Here is a 20,768-nt window from a genome sequence, read left to right on the forward strand (position 1 = left end):
AGCTCCTTCTTCACCACAACGGATCGGTACAACGTCCGCATTACTGAAGACGCCGCACTGATCCGCCTGTTGATCTCACCATCCACTCTTCCCTCACTCGTGAACAAGACTCCTAGGTACTTGAACTCCTCCACTTGGGGCAGGGTCTCCTCCCCAACCCGGAGATGGCACTCCACCCTTTTCCGGGCGAGAACCATGGACTCGGACTTGGAGGTGCTGATTCTCATTCCGGTCGCTTCACACTCGGCTGCGAACCGATCCAATGAGAGCTGAAGATCCCGGTCAGATGAAGCCATCAGGACCACATCATCTGCAAAAAGCAGAGACCTAATCCTGCGGTCACCAAACCGGAACCCCTCAACGCCTTGACTGCGCCTAGAAATTCTGTCCATAAAAGTTATGAACAGAATCGGTGACAAAGGACAGCCTTGGCGGAGTCCAACCCTCACTGGAAATGTGTTCGACTTACTGCCGGCAATGCGAACCAAGCTCTGGCACTGATCGTACAGGGAGCGGACCGCCACAATAAGACAGTCCGATACCCCATACTCTCTGAGCACTCCCCACAGGACTTCCCGAGGGACACGGTCGAATGCCTTCTCCAAGTCCACAAAGCACATGTAGACTGGTTGGGCAAACTCCCATGCACCCTCAAGAACCCTGCCGAGAGTATAGAGCTGGTCCACAGTTCCACGACCAGGACGAAAACCACACTGTTCCTCCTGAATCCGAGGTTCGACTATCCGACGTAGCCTCCTCTCCAGTACACCTGAATAAACCTTACCGGGAAGGCTGAGGAGTGTGATCCCACGATAGTTGGAACACACCCTCCGGTCCCCCTTCTTAAAGAGAGGAACCACCACCCCGCTCTGCCACTCCAGAGGTACCGCCCCCGATGTCCACGCGATGCTGCAAAGTCTTGTCAACCAAGACAGCTCCACAGCATCCAGAGCCTTAAGGAACTCCGGGCGGATCTCATCCACCCCTGGGGCCTTGCCACCGAGGAGCTTTTTAACTACCTCAGCGACCTCAGCCCCAGAAATAGGAGAGTCCACCACAGATTCCCCAGGCACTGCTTCCTCATAGGAAGACGTGTTGGTGGGATTGAGGAGGTCTTCGAAGTATTCCTTCCACCTATCCACAACATCCGCAGTCGAGGTCAGCAGAACACCATCCGCACCATACACGGTGTTGATAGTGCACTGCTTCCCCTTCCTGAGGCGGCGGACGGTGGTCCAGAATCGCTTCGAAGCCGTCCGGAAGTCGTTTTCCATGGCTTCCCCGAACTCTTCCCATGTCCGAGTTTTTGCCTCCGCGACCGCTGAAGCTGCACACCGCTTGGCCTGTCGGTACCTGTCCACTGCCTCCGGAGTCCTATGAGCCAAAAGGACCCGATAGGACTCCTTCTTCAGCTTGACGGCATCCCTCACCGCTGGTGTCCACCAAGGGGTTTTAGGATTGCCGCCCCGACAGGCACCAACTACCTTGCGGCCGCAGCTCCGATCTGCCGCCTCGACAATAGAGGTGCGGAACATGGTCCACTCGGACTCAATGTCCAGCACCTCCCTTGTGACATGTTCAAAGTTCCTCCGGAGGTGGGAATTGAAACTTTGTCTAACAGGAGACTCTGCCAGACGTTCCCAGCAGACCCTCACAATGCGTTTGGGCCTCCCAAGTCTGTCCGGCATCCTCCCCCACCATCGCAGCCAACTCACCACCAGGTGGTGATCGGTAGAAAGCTCCGCCCCTCTCTTCACTTGAGTGTCCAAAACATGAGGCCGCAAATCCGATGACACAACTACAAAGTTGATCATGTAACTGCGGCCTAGGGTGTCCTGGTGCCAAGTGCACATATGGACACCCTTATGTTTGAACATGGTGTTTGTTATCGACAAACTGTGATGAGCACAAAAGTCCAATAACAAAACACCACTCGGGTTCAGATCCGGGCGGCCATTCTTCCCAATCACGCCTCTCCAGGTTTCACTGTCGTTGCCAACATGAGCGTTGAAGTCCCCCAGCAGAACAAGGGAATCACCCGGGGGAGCACTCTCCAGTACTCCCTCGAGTGTACCCAAAAAGGGTGGGTACTCTGAACTGCCGTTTGGTGCGTAAGCGCAAACAACAGTCAGGACCCGTCCCCCCACCCGAAGGCGGAGGGAGGCTACCCTTTCGTCCACCGGGTTGAACTCAAACGTACAGGCTTTGAGCCGGGGGGAAACAAGAATTGCCACCCCAGCCCGTCGCCTCTCACTGTCGGCAACGCCAGAGTGGAAGAGGGTCCAATCCCTCTCGAGAGAAGTGGTTCCAGAGCCCTCGCTGTGCGTCGAAGTGAGTCCGACTATATCCAGCCGGAATTTCTCGACTTCGCGCACTAGCTCAGGCTCTTTCCCCCCCAGTGACGTGACGTTCCACGTCCCAAGAGCTAGCTACTGTAGCCGAGGATCGGACCGCCAAGTGCCCTGCCTTCGGCTGCCGCCCAGCTCACAATGCACCCGACCTCTATGGCCCCTGCTATGGGTGGTGAGCCCATTGGAGGGGTGACCCACGTTGCCTCTTCGGGCTGTGCCCGGCCGGGCCCCATGGGAACAGTGTTCCCATGGGGAATTCAGTAGAATACAAATTATAAAATGCCTATTTACAATTCCATACCAACAGGTTGACATTTATAAAGAAGGAATCTTTAAATCCACCAAATTAGTCCCGATATCCTATTATTCGAATTTGAAAATCTTGATGATTTGCTATCTTATACATCCGTTTTCGTGCTTTTTTCGCCGTCTCCGAGTAGCTGAATGTCAAAGCTGGTGAGAGGCTGGATTTATCATTTCAAAGGGACGGCGTGGCGCAGTGGGGAGAGTGGCTGTGCGCAACCCGAGCGTCCCTGGTTCAATTCCCACCTAGTACCAACCTCGTCACGTCCGTTGTGTCCTGAGCAAGACACTTCACCCTTGCTCCTGATGGGTGCTGGTTGGCGCCTTGCATGGCAGCTTCCTCCATCAGTGTGTGAATGTGTGTGTGAATGGGTAAATGTGGAAGTAGTGTCAAAGCGCTTTGAGTACCTTGAAGGTAGAAAAGCGCTATACAAGTACAACCCATTTATTTATTTATTTAAATGAACTGTCACCAGCTCAGATGCGACACAGCAGCTCAACATGTCAAAGTTTGCTCTCTGTGAAAATAGTTTGTCTGCGTCAGCCCTTATAATAACAATATTGCTAATACTTGGTTAAAATTCAGGTCGCTTTTTTAGGGGACTTTGAAGTTAGCTGCATTGTTGGCCACCTCGTGCTTGCTGTATTTTACGACTTAGAATGCATTCCAAAAGAAAAAGATGTGTTCTTGTCTAACATAAGGGTTGTAAATACCAGACAAAATAAAAAAAATAAAAAAGCATAGTTCCCCTTTAAGACACACACACACACACACACACACATATATATATATATACACACATATATATATACGCATATATATATATATACATATATACATATATATATACATATATATATATATATATATGTATGTGTATATATATATATATACATATATACATATATATATGTACACATATTTATATATACATATGTATGTGTATATATATACACATATACATATATGTACTCATATACATATATATATATACACATACATATACACATGTATATACATACATATACACACATATATATACATATATGTGTATATATATACACATATATATGTACTCATATACATATACACATATATATACATACATATACACATATATATACATATATGTATATATATATATACATATAAACACACAAATATATACACATATATACACACACATGCATACATATACATATATATAAATATATATACATAGACATATATATGTATATAAAAATGAAGACAAAAGAAGCACACACTGTACACTGACATCAAAGCCTTCATGCTTGTTTCATTTACACAAATTCAGACAAAAAGATCTATTTATTGAACAAGAATAAAAATCAATTTATAAAATAATCATCTACCGCAGTGTTTTTCAACCACTGTGCCGCGGCACACTAGTGAGCCGTGAGATACAGGCAGATGATCTAATTTCACCTGTTTGGGGTAAAACATTTTTTGCAAACCAGTAATTAAAGTCTGCAAATGATGTGTTGTTGTTGAGTGTCAGCAGAGTAACCTTGTAATACTCTTCCATATCAGTAGGTGGCAGCAGGTAGCTAATTGCTTTGTAGATGTGGGATACAGCGTGCAGGTAAAAAGGTGTCTAATGCTTAAACCAAACATAAACAAAAGGTAAGTGCCCCTAAGAAAAGGCATTAAAGCTTAGGGAAGACTATGCGGAACTAAACTAAAACTGAACTGGCTACAAAGTAAACAAAAACAGAATGCTGGACGACAGCAAAGACTTACTGTGGAGCAAAGATGGCGTCCACAGAGTACATCCAAACATGAAAATCGACAATGTCCCCACAAAAAAGGATAAAAACAACTGAAATATTCTCGGTAAAACAAAGTAGATGCGGGAAATACGGCTCAAAGACATGAAACTGCTACAGGAAAATACCAATAAAAAAGAAAAGGCAAGACTACACACCGGAGAAGAGCAAAAAAGTGCAAATAAGTCAGGGTGTGATGTGACAGTACACCTACTTTGAGACAAGAGCTATAGTCATGCATGCATGCTTATGCTTTAAAGTCATATCCAACAATTGTGACAACTTTTTACTGTCAACCGAGTTTGTTTTTTTGAATGATTTCTGCTGGTGGTGTGCCTCCGCATTTTTTTCAACGCCAAAAATGTGCCTTGGCTCAGACAAGGTTGAAAAACACTGGCTTACAGGGTCAAACTGTGGCCGTTGTTAATCATTTCAAGTCACATTTTAACATTCTTACCTGACAAAGAAGCATAAAAAGCAGTTAACTGCTGTCCGTAGTCAAATAAGTTCCAAAGATCATTTAAAGGTATCGTCTAACAAAACATGAAGAGTTCTTGCAACGAGTCTTTAAATAAAAAGGGAGGAAGGTTACCTTGCTCTGTGCTGCAGTGCCACTGGTGGAAATTCCTCCCCACCAGAATGAAGCTTCTGGAAGCCTCAGGACGCTGCCAGAGGTTTTGGAGCAGGTTGGAAGGCACAAAGATGTCTCCAGCGGCTGGGCAGCTGGGCAGAGACATCAACTTGGAATATTCAAACACATTCTGACTATCAACCTTGCTTTGGCATGTTGAGGATGGAGCCTAATTCTGGGCGTGCTTACCGACCTCGAAATGTTAGAATAATTATGTATATATTATCACACAACGCTTATGCTTAAGGGCCGTTACTATAGTTATTATCAATTGTGCTGAAGATGTACTGTGCAAAGCCAGTCGTCTCATATCAGTGTTTTCAGACCCTGAATCGGCCTGCTGACTGCCGAGGCCGAACATCGAGTACCGACATCGAGTACCGACCCAACTCTCTCCTTTGAGTCACACATTAAAAGCGTTACTAAAACGGCCTTCTTTCATCTCCGTAATATCGCTAAAATTCGCTCCATTTTGTCCACTAAAGACGCCGAGATCATTATCCATGCGTTTGTTACGTCTCGTCTCGATTACTGTAACGTATTATTTTCGGGTCTCCCCATGTCTAGCATTAAAAGATTACAGTTGGTACAAAATGCGGCTGCTAGACTTTTGACAAGAACAAGAAAGTTTGATCATATTACGCCTGTACTGTGTATACCTTTATATACATATATACATACATATATACCTATACTGTATATACCTTTATATACATATATACATACATATATACCTATACTGTATATACCTTTATATACATATATACATACATATATACCTATACTGTATATACCTTTATATACATATATACATACATATATACCTATACTGTATATACCTTTATATACATATATACATACATATATACCTATACTGGCTCACCTGCACTGGCTTCCTGTGCACTTAAGATGTGACTTTAAGGTTTTACTACTTACGTATAAAATACTACACGGTCTAGCTCCAGCCTATCTTGCCGATTGTATTGTACCGTATGTCCCGGCAAGAAATCTGCGTTCAAAAGACTCCGGCTTGTTAGTGATTCCTAGAGCTCAAAAAAAGTCTGCGGGCTATAGAGCATTTTCCGTTCGGGCTCCAGTACTCTGGAATGCCCTCCCGGTAACAGTTCGAGATGCTACCTCAGTAGAAGCATTTAAGTCTCATCTTAAAACTCATCTGTATACTCTAGCCTTTAAATAGACCTCCTTTTTAGACCAGTTGATCTGCCGCTTCTTTTCTTTCTCCTATGTCCCCCCCTCCCTTGTGGAGGGGGTCCGGTCCGATGACCATGGATGAAGTACTGACTGTCCAGAGTCGAGACCCAGGATGGACCGCTCGTCGGGACCCAGGATGGACCGCTCGCCTGTATCGGTTGGGGACATCTCTACGCTGCTGATCCGCTTGAGATGGTTTCCTGTAGACGGGACTCTCACTGCTGTCTTGGAGCCACTATGGATTGAACTTTCACAGTATCATGTTAGACCCGCTCGACATCCATTGCTTTCGGTCCCCTAGAGGGGGGGGGGTTGCCCACATCTGAGGTCCTCTCCAAGGTTTCTCATAGTCAGCATTGTCACTGGCGTCCCACTGGATGTGAATTCTCCCTGCCCACTGGGTGTGAGTTTTCCTTGCCCTTTTGTGGGTTCTTCCGAGGATGTTGTAGTCGTAATGATTTGTGCAGTCCTTTGAGACATTTGTGATTTGGGGCTATATAAATAAACATTGATTGATTGATTGGTGACACAGACAGAGCAGAGAGAGGGCCATATCACGAGTGGCAGCACATTTGCATTTCATTAATAGTCATATAGAGGAGCACGTGGGCTGGACTTTAGAGCGTAGTTAGGATCTGTTACGAGTATACAGCCCAATACGTCTCACCTCATTTGAGCCAAGTTGAACTCTGTCTCTGCATGATTCCTTGCTTCTTGTCTGTTTAATAGACGTCATCAATGTTTGAACCTGACACGAAACAATTGTATTTGGTACATGGTGTAATGATAAGTGTGACCAGTAGATGGCAGTCACACATAAGAGATACGTGTAGACTGCAATATGACGCCAGCAAACAACAGTAAAACTTTGAACGTTCCATTGAAAATCGAAAATCTGTAAAAATGTTTTTAGTACGACTTTGAAGACGCACAGCTTGATGGTTTGTCGGCACATTACGACTATTATAGTTCGAGATACAAGTATAACGATGGTGTGTGTATAAGGACCCATTAGCAGACATATTATCTGGTGTTTTGTTTTGCAATATTATGCAAAACCAACTTTTCTTACCTTCTGGTACCTGCTGATCAATCAATCAATTAATCAATATTTACTGGAACTAACATAATAGTGTGAGAGTCCAGTCCATAGTGGATCTAACATAATAGTGTGAGAGTCCAGTCCATAGTGGATCTAACATAATAGTGTGAGAGTCCAGTCCATATTGGGTCTAACATAATAGTGAGAGTCCAGTCCATAGTGGATCTAACATAATAGTGTGAGAGTCCAGTCCATAGTGGATCTAACATAATAGTGTGAGTCCAGTCCATAGTGGATCTAACATAATAGTGAGAGTCCAGTCCATAGTGGATCCAACACAATAGTGTGAGAGTCCAGTCCATAGTGGATTTAACATAATAGTGAGAGTCCAGTCCATAGTGGATCTAACATAATAGTGTGAAATTCCAGTCCATTGTGGGTCTAACATAATAGTGAGAGTCCAGTCCATAGTGGATCCAACACAATAGTGTGAGAGTCCAGTCCATAGTGGATTTAACATAATAGTGAGAGTCCAGTCCATAGTGGATCTAACATAATAGTGTGAAAGTCCAGTCCATAGTGGATCTAACATAATAGTGTGAGTCCAGTCCATAGTGGATCTAACATAATAGTGAGAGTCCAGTCCTTAGTGGATCTAACATAATAGTGTGAAATTCCAGTCCATTGTGGGTTTAACATAATAGTGAGAGTCCAGTCCATAGTGGATCTAACATAATAGTGTGAAAGTCCAGTCCATAGTGGATCTAACATAATAGTGTGAGTCCAGTCCATAGTGGATCTAACATAATAGTGAGAGTCCAGTCCATAGTGGATCCAACACAATAGTGTGAGAGTCCAGTCCATAGTGGATTTAACATAATAGTGTGAGTCCAGTCCATAGTGGATCTAACATAATAGTGTGTGAGTCCAGTCCATAGTGGATCTAACATAATAGTGTGAGAGTCCAGTCCATAGTGGATCTAACATAATAGTGTGAGAGTCCAGTCCATAGTGAATCTATCATAATAGTGTGAGAGTCCAGTCCATAGTGGATCTAACATAATAGTGTGAGAGTCCAGTCCATAGTGGATCTAACATAATAGTGTGAGAGTCCAGTCCACAGTGGATCTAACATAATAGTGACAGTCCAGTCCATAGTGGATCTAACATAATCGTGTGAGAGTCCAGTCCATAGTGGATCTAAAATAATAGTGAGAGAGTCCAGTCCATAGTGGATCTAACATAATAGTGTGAGAGTCCAGTCCATAGTGGATCTAACATAATAGTGTGAGAGTCCAGTCCATAGTGGATCTAACATAATAGTGTGAGAGTCCAGTCCATAGTGGATCTAACATAATAGTGACAGTCCAGTCCATAGTGGATCTAACATAATAGTGTGAGAGTCCAGTCCATAGTGGATCTAACATAATAGTGAGAGAGTCCAGTCCATAGTGGATCTAACATAATAGTGTGAGAGTCCAGTCCATAGTGGATCTAACATAATAGTGTGAGAAATGGTAACTGGAACGCTCCGACTTCCGAGGTAAAGGGAAGGTGGCATTAGGATCAGGACACCTGCATGCAGGCTCACCTTGTCCTGGCAAAGATCTTGACACTGGTGTCGCTGGCCAGGGATCCGACCAGACCCACCAACTCGGCCAGAAGGGACGGCAGCAGGAAGTGAGAGGCGATCTGGGCCGTGCAGTGCTGAATGGAGGGGCAGCCTGTGTCCAAGCAGACCTTGGTCAGAAAACGCCTCCTGACTTGGGGGAGAACGAGTCAAGAGTACCCAGCTGGGCCATGAAGGCGATCCACGGCTGGCAGGTGAGCTGGTAGACGGGATGCAGGGCGCCGGCGTCGCCCTCCTCCAGCTGGCACGCCTGCCTCCTGAGGGAGTCCGCAGGTCAGCACGGAACAAGGATCATGTTGGACAATTCCAAACCTGAGAGGGTAATCCAGCTCGCTGACTCCCTCCTGGGTCCACTGTCGCTTCACGCTCTCCGTCTTGTGCCTGCGCCGGGCCACGCGTCCCTCCTCTCCTCGCTCTTGTACGATGTCGTCGGTCGTCTTCGGGCTTCCCAACTCCGAAGAGTCGGGCTTACTCTGGCGGGGACAACGGGGATTTATCAACCACACCCGGGCGAGGAGCGCGGCAGCAAGGCCTCCACGGAACTGACCAGTATGTCCCAGAAGCTGCGGCGTGTGCTCTTCCCGGTGGGGGTAGTGGACTCGGGCGTGCCGGGCCCCGTCATGGCGCCGCTCTGCGTCAAGGTGATGGGGGAGGGGCTGCTTTTAAAGACCCGCGACCCGCTACGTTGTCTGGGACTGTCCTTCACCTCCTTCACCTCAGCCGGACTCAACAGGCCTGGACATCACAACAATATTTTATAGTACTGTTGTCCCGGTACCAATGTATTTTGAGACTTTTCTAAATAAAGGGCACCACAAAAAATGTCATTATTTGCTTCACTTAAACAAAACATGTTAGTGTACATGAAACATATGTTTATTATTGTCATTTAGTCCTTCAATAAAATGTTGAACATACTAGACAAATTGTCTTTTAGTAGTAAGTAAACAAACAAAGACTCCTAATTAGTCTGCAGTAACATATTGTGTCATTTATACACCGATTATTTTGTACACATTATGAGGGACAAACTGTAAAAATGGATTATTAATCTACTTGTTCATTTACTGTTAATATCTGCTTATTTTCTGTTTGAACATGTTCTATCTACACTTCTGTTAAAATGTAATAATCACTTATTCTTCTCTTCTTTGATACTTGACATTAGTTTTGGATGATACCACACATTTTGGTATTGATACGATACCAAGTAGTTACAGGATCATACAATACAATAAAATATAATACCTAATACACCAGTAATAATATGGTTAAAATTACTGATGTAAAGGGTAGGTGTCATGCTGTTTGAACATGTTCTATCTACACTTCTGTTAAAATGTAATAATCACTTATTCTTCTCTTCTTTGATACTTGACATTAGTTCTGGATGATACCACACATTTAGGTATTGATCCGATACCAAGTAGTTACAGGATCATACAATACAATAAAATATAATACCTAATACACCAGTAATAATATGGTTAAAATTACTGATGTAAAGGGTAGGTGTCGTGCTGTTTGAACATGTTCTATCTACACTTCTGTTAAAATGTAATAATCACTTATTCTTCTCTTCTTTGATACTCGACATTAGTTTTGGATGATACCATACATTTACGTATCGATCGGATACCAAGTAGTTACAGGATCAAACAATAAAATATAATCCCTAATAAACCAATACTGATGAAGAAATACTGATGTAAAGGGTAGGTGTCGCGCTATTTTCTGTTTTACATGTTCTATCTACACTTCTGTTAAAATATAATAATCACTTATTCTTCTTTTCTTTGATACTTTACATTAGTTTTGGTAATACCACAAAGTTCGGTATCGATGCGATACCAAGTAGTTACAGGATCATACATTGGTCTTATTCAATATTTCCTGACTTTATAAACAATAAAAAAAAGACAAAAGATTGAGTGATGATAAAAAATATCGATGTAATCATTGTAGTACAAACTATGTATGGCACTTGTACTTGGTATTGTTACAGTCGATGTATGTATAGACCCACCCTAGGGTTGTCCCGATACCAATATTTTAGTACAAAATGTATTTTGATACTTTTCAAAAAAGAAAAAAAGGGGGACCACTAAAAATGTCATTATTGACTTTATTCTAACAAAAATTTTTAGTGTACATGAAACATATGTTTATTATTGTCATTTAGTCCTTAAATAAAATGTTGAACATACTAGACAACTTGTCTTTTAGTAGTAAGTAAACAAAAAAAGACTCTGCAGTAACATATTGTGTCATTTATACACCTATTATTTTGTACACATTATGAGGGACAAACTGTAAAAATTGATTATTAATCTACTTGTTCATTTAATGTTAATATCTGCTTATTTTCTGTTTTAACATGTTCTATCTACACTTCTGTTAAAATGTAATAATCACTTATTCTTCTCTTCTTTGATACTTGACATTAGTTTTGGATGATACCACACATTTAGGTATCGATCCGATACCAAGTAGTTACAGGATCATACATTGGTCATATTCAAAGTCCTCATGTGTCCAGGGACATATTTCCTGACTTTATAAACATAATATGTATTTTTAAAAAAGGAAAAAAGATTTTGTGACGATAAAAAATATCGATGTAATCATAGTAGTATCGATGAGATACGTAATTGTACTTGGTATCATTACAGTGGATGTCACTGGCATTTGTTTACATTCATGCATGCGAGCTGCAGTGATAATGATGCTTGTAAGAAACTTACTTTGTAGCCATAGCAACGAGGATTAGTGATTTAGAAGTAGCTAAAACACTGTGTATGGACATTAGCCGCTAGCTAGCTAGCCATGTCTTAAAGCAGCTCTTCCTGAGGGTGTTTCAGTGTTATAACTTCACCTCTATCTTTACTTTTTACACCAAAATGCGTCCATTCTCCGTTTTCTGTTTCCACACTCTGTCTGCTTGTAAGTACTCTGTGTGCGCGCGCTGCCGAATGCGCTCCTCTGCTCGTAAAACCAGCAATGTCACCACATGCAGAAAAGCTTTTCATCCGTTTATGAATTATTTATCTTACCCGATTGTAGCTGAGATAGGCGCCAGCGCCCCCCGCGACCCCGAAAGGGAATAAGCGGTAGAAAATGGATGGATGGATGGATACATTGGGATTTCATATAATATGCTAATAGAAATAAATACTTTTTTTTTTTGGCATGGTTTCTACGGGCACCAATTCACGTCACATCCACCAGTGCCAAGTTACGTTCACACCTGTTGATCACTGCAGCAGCACTGAGAGCAGACCACTTAAACAACTATCTCCAGGTTGTGTTGCAATTTTCAATGACTCAAAAAGTCCTCTAACGTAGGTAAACGTTTTCCAAAGACGTGCTAGCTTGAGGCTAACATTAATTGGCTTTGCTATTGAGATGCTACTGATTAGCATAGGCCAATTAACCTGCAGTTTTAAACACCTAAAAATATGTTAATGAAAACAACAAGTAAGATGCACGTTGCAATCAAACCGTTGGTGTGTAATAAGTACAACACTTACAGTGTTAACACTTTTCAGGGCACAACAAAAACTAAACTACTGCCATTTAACTTTCTTGGACTTGTAACTGTAATTGCAACTTAATGTCACTCTTGCAAAGGAAATGATGAATAAAACGATAAAACAATTGGTTAAAACAATCAGTTCGTGTTTAAATGCTGCAAAAAAAAAATAAAATAAAATAGATGTAATTATCAAAAATATATATATATATATATATATATATATTTATTAGTACACACAAAATGCTACCAGAAATTGGTACCGGTCATTTTTGGGAGTTTTGTGTGTGTTAATAAAAGTTAATTGTTTAATGAGAAAAATGTAATTTTCAATGTAACATTTTGAAAAGAGCTGTGCTAAAATTGTCTTTTCTTTTCTAATTTCTCAGTTTCACTTGCAAGTATTAATTACATGGTGGACTTGGCACGCAGTTGCAATTCCAAGATGCTAGATGGCAGTAGCGTAAATGGGTTGCCTTACTAAAAAAAAGCAGAGTGCGCCGGTCCTGTCCAATGTTGCGCCCTACAAAGTGTTTGTACTGTAAGTATTAATTATATACTAATTACAGAGTTTTCTACCGGGCACCCTTGCTTTGTTGGCAACAACATTGAACATGGCGCCGTTTGATTTGACGTGAATTCAGAATTCAGACGTAGCGGCGGGATTGTAAAAGTAGCGAATTGGTGACCATTCCTAGCAGTGACGCACACTCACCTTTGACCTCTTCCTTGGGGGCTTTGGCTGCAGGGCACGGCAGGCAGAGGGGGTTGGGCAGCACCCTCAGCTCCATGATGGCGTCGCACAGGGCGTGGCGCAGCGCCCCCTGCAGTTTGTCGGCCAGCTGCGAGGGGCTGACGTTGCCCTGCTCCCAGACGTCGAAGCGTACCAACAAGTGCGGTTCTGTGCAGTCGTGAACACACATTTGAATTAGTAAAAAAAGAACTAAAAAATGACAAATACAGTAAATACCTACACACTCAAAGCTCGTACATCCACACGCACATTCACTGTACACACATGTACACACATACTGTACATATACATTCACTGTACACACATACTGTACACACACACACATTCATATACATATTCATGTACACATACATTCACTGTACACATACATATACGTACTGTACATATACACATATATACACATTATGTACATATACATTCACCGTACACATACATATACATACTGTACATATACACATATATACACATTATGTACATATACATTCACTGTACACATACATATACATACTGTACATATACACATATATATACACATTATGTACATATACATTCACTGTACACACATACATATACAAGTACATATACGCACATACATATACACGTTCTGTACATATACATTCACTGTACACATACATACTGTACATATACATATATATACACATGTACATATACATTCACTGTACACATACATATAAAGTACATATATGCACATACATATACACGTTTTGTACATATACATTCACTGTACACATGCATTTATACATACTGTACATATAAAAGTACACACAAACATACATATACACATTCTGTACATATACAATTACATATACACACATTCATATATATATCTATGTATATACATTCACTGTACGCATACATATACACTTACTGTACATATACACAACATATATATATACACATTATGTACATATACATTCATTGTACACATACATATACACATACTGTACATATACACACTTTCATATACATATTCATGTACATATACATTCACTGTACACACATATATATACACTTACTGTACATATACATTCACAGTTTGGTCAACATCCAAACAGGTCACACTGAGGGTGGCCGTATAAACAACTTTAATACAGTTACAAATATGCGCCACACTGTGAACCCACACGAAACAAGAATGACAAACACATTTTGGGGAGAACATCCGCACCATAACACAACATAAACGCAACAGAACAAATACCCAGAACCCCTTTCAGCACTAACTCTTCCGGGACACTAAAATATACACCCTTTCTATAACCAAACCCCCACCAAAATGAACTAGCACCCAAGAAAAGATCAGTGTGTCACAAACTGAGCAGTATAAAGGCCTGAATGGTTGATTTAGTCATTGTTATTTTATTTTCAAATGTATTAGAAAACGTTAATGTTGATATTTACCTCAGAGGGCAGCAAATAGAAAATAAGCATTCAATTGTTTATTCAAATTGTATTTAATATACCATTGAGGCGGCATAGCTCGGTTGGTAGAGTGACCGTGCCAGCAACTTGAGGGTTGCAGGTTCGATTCCCGCTTGTGCCATCCTAGTTACTGCCGTTGTGTCCTTGGGCAAGACACTTTACCCACCTGCTCCCAGTGCCACCCACACTGCTTTAAATGTCACTTAGATATTGGGTGTCACTATGTAAAGCGCTTTGAGTCACTTGAGAAAAGCGCTATATAAATATAATTCACTTCACTTCACATGCATATACACATACTGTACATACAATGTACAAGTACATACACACATACTGTACATATACAAGGACATGAAAACATACTGTACATATACATTCACTGTATAAGCATACATACACATTCTTTTAATTTCCCCTCAGGGATTAATAAAGTATTTCTGATTCTGATACTGTACATATACAAGGACAAAAACACATACTGTACATTACATTCACTGTACAAACATACATGTACACATACTGTACATATACATTCACTGTACACACATACATATACTGTACATATACATTCACTGTACATATACACATACTGTACATATACATTCACTGTACATATACACATACTGTACATATACATTCACTGTACACACATACATATACTGTACATATACACATACTGTACATATACATTCACTGTACACACATACATATACTGTACATATACATTCACTGTACAAACATACATGTACACATACTGTACATATACATTCACTGTATACACATACATATACTGTACATATACATTCACTGTATACACATACATATATTGTACATATACATTCACTGTACATATACACATACTGTACATATACATTCACTGTACACACACATATACACATACTGTACATATACATTCACTGTACACACATACATATACACATACATTCACTGTACATACATATACACATACATGTACATATACAAGTACATATACATACACACATACACATAATCACATTTCATCAAACATATATTAATGTTGTTGCCCTAGGGTAAACTGGTGAATGTGCTTATGAAACTGGTGGGGGTTCAATACCTCCAATAAGGTTACGGACCACTGATCTCGAGATTTAAAACTTGAAAAATAATACAACTACTAATACTGAATAATGACACATTTTTTATATTTTTTTGACCAAAATCCTATGGGGACTGAGTGGAGGACTGAATGTATATTTTATACATATATTGTATTGGTTTTAAAAGTAAAAAAATATCAAAATGGCCCCTGCTTGCTTTGATTTGTTAGTGTGCGGCAGGGGCGTCACTAGTCTAATACTTTACTGGGGCACACCTGGGGCACAAATAATTCATGTGAGCGTGCAAACAAAAACATTTTTAGCACGTATTTATCATAAAAAATACATAAATAGTGCTTTAAACTATGAACTCATATCAGATTACGTTGTATGGATCTTTGATGAACCACCTGGAATTAACTAATGCATTTGACCTACTTGTGCACTTTTTTACTCCAGACTTCTAAACTGCTACTGGTAAAAACAAAAAGGAAGAGCAATGAATCTTTTTGAAATATATATTGCAGTACAAATTTAACATCTACAAAAGTAAAACCAAAAATAAAGCACCCCTACATCTCCGGGTTCTTTTATATTATTTAATTTCCATTTATGGCAATGTGGCTAATCCTATTTCAGATACACAAAACTATAAAATATACACAAAACAATAAAGCCACAGTAGTAGAATAAATGAACAACTGTTGTGTGTCTGTTCAGGGAATCATTTTCTGAGAAGTAAACTGTAACGTCTCCTTTTCATTTTTGCAAAGTGGTCAATCACTCTGGACAGACATGGAAATATTACAGTAACTGTTATACAGTTGACCAGTGGTTCCCAACTGCTGGGTCGTGGCATAAAAGTGGATTGTGTGTCATTTTCAGTGAGTCGCAGTCAGATGTTTGCATGAAAGAAAAAAAGTTTAGGGAGAAAAAAATCTAATTGTGGCAACAAAACCAGATTATTTTAGCCTTTTTTCTAGTGACTATTAGTGAGTATTTTAGCAAAAGGCAAACCGACTAACAAGTTGGAGGAGGATTCAGGACAGACGTGGAAATATCTATCCATCCATCCATCCATCCATCCATCCATCATCTTCCGCTTATCCGAGGTCGGGTCGCGGGGGCAGCAGCCTAAGCAGGGAAGCCCAGACTTCCCTCTCCCCAGCCACTTCGTCTAGCTCTTCCCGGGGGATCCCGAGGCGTTCCCAGGCCAGCCGGGAGACATAGTCTTTCCAACGTGTCCTGGGTCTTCCCCGTGGCCTCCTACCAGTTGGACGTGCCCTAAACACATCCCTAGGGAGGCGTTCGGGTGGCATCCTGACCAGATGCCCGAACCACCTCATCTGGCTCCTCTCCATGTGGAGGAGCAGCGGCTTTACTTTGAGTTCCTCCCGGATGGCAGAACTTCTCACCCTATCTCTAAGGGAGAGACCCGCCACACGGCGGAGGAAACTCATTTGGGCCGCTTGTACCCGTGATCTTATCCTTTCAGTCATGACCCAAAGCTCATGACCATAGGTGAGGATGGGAACGTAGATCGACCGGTAAATTGAGAGCTTTGGCTTCCGGCTCAGCTCCTTCTTCACCACAACGGATCGGTACAACGTCCGCATTACTGAAGACGCCGCCCCGATCCGCCTGTCGATCTCACGATCCACTCTTCCCCCACTCGTGAACAAGACTCCTAGGTACTTGAACTCCTCCACTTGGGGCAGGGTCTCCTCCCCAACCCGGAGATGGCACTCCACCCTTTTCCGGGCGAGAACCATGGACTCGGACTTGGAGGTGCTGATTCTCATTCCGGTCGCTTCACACTCGCCTGCAAACCGATCCAGTGAGAGTTGAAGATCCCGGCCAGATGAAGCCATCAGGACTACATCATCTGCAAAAAGCAGAGACCTAATCCCGTGGCCACCAAACCGGAACCCCTCAACGCCTTGACTGCGCCTAGAAATTCTGTCCATAAAAGTTATGAACAGAATCGGTGACACGTTTCCACGTTTCCAGTGAAGGTTGGACTCCGCCAAGGCTGTCCTTTGTCACGTGGAAATATATATTTTTTAAATCTAAATGGGACAACAAAACCCGATATTTTCAGCCATCTTTCTGAAAACAAATACAGAAATGTTACTATTTTTTCTGGAAACAAAACCAGATGCTTTAGCTGTAGCCATTTTTCTGCTGACAAAACAAGATTATTTTAGTCAAAGTCACACCGATTAACAAGACAAGTCTACTGTGCTATTTTTCTGTGAAATAAACTTGAATGATTTAAAAATTTGGCTCACGACTTGATGATATGGAAAAATGTTTTTCTTCCTGAAGATAAACCATTTGACTCACACATGCTGACTCCAAATCATCATTGATGCAGAAGCAGCAGACAATAACCAACATGATGTTTCATGTTCATTGGAAATTCCCCCGACAGCTCGTACAGCAAATGAATATGTTTGTCTTGATACAAGGAATAACGTTAGCTAACTTAGCATCTACTTAAGACAATGATGTTGCCTAGCTAGCTAGGACTTCACTTACATCTCTCATTCCTGCTGCTTCTTCTCTGCTGCGGGCCAATAACTTTCTGATATCCATCTAGGAGTTACAGTTTGAGTCAAATCAAAATCAAAATAATATAAGTAACAAATTGTTGTTGGCTAACGTTACCTACCTCAGCAGTGATCCGCACCCCCCCCCCCCCCCGCCCTCTCTCTCTCTTTCTCTCTCTCAACTGAAGTCTCATCCAAACGTGAATAAATTACCATATAAATTAGCCATGTGCTCATTGTTACGTGGAGTGAATACAGTAGCAAACAATTACCATACTAAGTAGTATGTGCGCGGTCGTCTATGTTATGTAGACTTAAAACTCTGAAGCGTTTTTTTTTTATTGGTGACATTTTTACTGGGGCACTGCAGATCAACACTGGGGCACGTGCCCCAGTGAAATCTGTCTGGCGACGCCCCTGGTGTGCGGCCCTCAGTGGAAAAAATTTGGACACCCCTGGTCTAATCCCCCCTCGGTCTTCCTTTTTTTCCCCTGTTTCTATCCCCTCCTGCACCAAATAATAATATAAACCCATTGAATACAGTCCAATACAAAGAAGGCAACAGGAGAAGTACATGTGTACAGCAGATATAGATCATCTGCATCAACAATATGATGTTCCTGAGTAGCTGGACAGGACAAAAAAAACCAAAACAAAAAATGGGATGAGTATTGTGCGTGTGGAGAGGGAAGAGTCTACTTCAGGAAATGAGAACGTGCTCTTAATATTCTGACTCCAGATAGAAGCTATTAATCACCTGCGACGTGCTGTCAGCCTTTTGAAAGGAATGAAGAGGATTATGAGCGTGATGCATGAATGTTTAGCCCGCGGCCATCACTGCGACCCCTCCTCGGCTTTCTGATAAAATATAAACAACGCCGCTTATCTCCGCAGCCGAGCCGAGGAATAATGGTGCTGCTGGGCGATAAGCAGGACTAGTGGTTAGCATGTTGGTCTCAGTCCATACATGGAGGGTTGGAGTCTCTGTGTGGTGTTTGTAGTCTCCCCTTCTTCAAGTTTCCTCCCAAAACAAAGACTAAATGGTGCATAGGTTTTGTTTGTCTAGTTCAGGGGCGTTTCGACTTTTGCCCCTGGGGACCACACACTGAAAAAATAAAGCTTGAAGGGACCATTTTGATATTTTTCATTTTCAAAACAATTATATGTATATATTTATTTGACATAAGATTTTTTTTAAAAACACATAAAACATTTGTTTAGCCATTTTAAAGAAAATACATGAGTCATTGGATCCACGCAGTTGGTTGGGAAATGACCACAATTTCAATATTCACATCAACGTCACCACCTGACATTGAATAAACGTCATCAAAAACCAGGTTGCTTCAACCTTGTGTTTGTGTTGTAGAATATTGGTTGGGAAATGACCACATTTCAATGTTAAATCAACGACAGAACCTGACATTTGATATAAATATTCTCAAAAAGCACGTTGTTTGTTTGTAATAATAATAATAATAATAATAATAGATTTTTTTGGTAAAAAAAAAGAGCACTTTAAGTTGCGCAAACAACCTCAAATTGCCACAATGTGAAAAAAAAGTAATAATAATAACAAAAATAAAATTAAATAAAATTAAATATAAACCCTTAAAACAGCCCAATAGCTAGAACCAGCATGCATGTCTATAAAAAAGCTTTTTTAAAAAGATGGGTTTTTAATCCTTTTTTAAAAGCATTCACAGTCTGTGGTGCCCTCAGGTGGTCAGGGAGAGCGTTGGTGTTGTAGAATATTGGCGGGAAAATGGCTACATTTCAATGGTCAAATCAACGCCAGAACCCAGCATTGATTAAACATTGTCAAAAAGCATGTTGTTTCAACGTTGTATTTGTGTTATAGAATACTGGTTGGGAAATGACCACATTTCAATGTCAAATCAACGACAAAACCTGACACTGGATATAAATGTTCTCAAAAAGCACGTTGTTTCTGTTTGTAATAATAATAATAATAATAGATTTTTTTTGTAAAAAAAGCACTTTACGTTGCGCAAACAACCTCAAATTGCCACAATGTAAAACAATAGTAATAATAATAATAAAATTAAAATAAATAAAATATAAACCCTTAAAACAGCCCAATAGCTAGAACAGGAATGCATGTCTATAAAAAGGCTTTTTTAAAAAGATGGGTTTTTAAGCATTTTTTAAAAACATCCACAGTCTGTGGTGCCCTCAGGTGGTCAGGGAGAGTGTTGATGTTGTACAATATTGGCGGGAAAATGGCTACATTTCAATGGTCAAATCAACGCCATAACCCAGCATTGATTAAACATTGTCAAAAAGCATGTTGTTTCAACGTTGTATTTGTATTATAGAATACTGGTTGGCAAATGACCAGAATTCAATGGTCAAATTAACGGCACAACCCAATAGTAAATAAACGTTGTCAAAAAGCACGTTGTTTCAAGGTTGCATCAGAACATTGGT

At 41.2% G+C, this 20,768-nt stretch overlaps 1 protein-coding gene across 1 annotated transcript in view; it reads right to left on the reverse strand.

The window, feature by feature from the left end:
* Window positions 1-20,768, reverse strand: part of szt2 (SZT2 subunit of KICSTOR complex) — a 222,500-nt gene that overhangs the window by 61,380 nt on the left and 140,352 nt on the right. The window contains exons 50-55 of the mRNA XM_061887771.1: window positions 13,205-13,390; window positions 9,505-9,692; window positions 9,270-9,430; window positions 9,117-9,214; window positions 8,919-9,051; window positions 5,035-5,165 (exon numbers count right to left, since the gene is read on the reverse strand). Of these exons, the coding sequence (XP_061743755.1) occupies window positions 5,035-5,165; window positions 8,919-9,051; window positions 9,117-9,214; window positions 9,270-9,430; window positions 9,505-9,692; window positions 13,205-13,390 (897 nt within the window). The remainder of the gene's footprint in view (window positions 1-5,034; window positions 5,166-8,918; window positions 9,052-9,116; window positions 9,215-9,269; window positions 9,431-9,504; window positions 9,693-13,204; window positions 13,391-20,768) is intronic.

This window comes from Nerophis ophidion, linkage group LG26 (genome assembly GCF_033978795.1).
Source record: "Nerophis ophidion isolate RoL-2023_Sa linkage group LG26, RoL_Noph_v1.0, whole genome shotgun sequence".
Taxonomy (NCBI): Eukaryota; Metazoa; Chordata; class Actinopteri; order Syngnathiformes; family Syngnathidae; genus Nerophis; species Nerophis ophidion.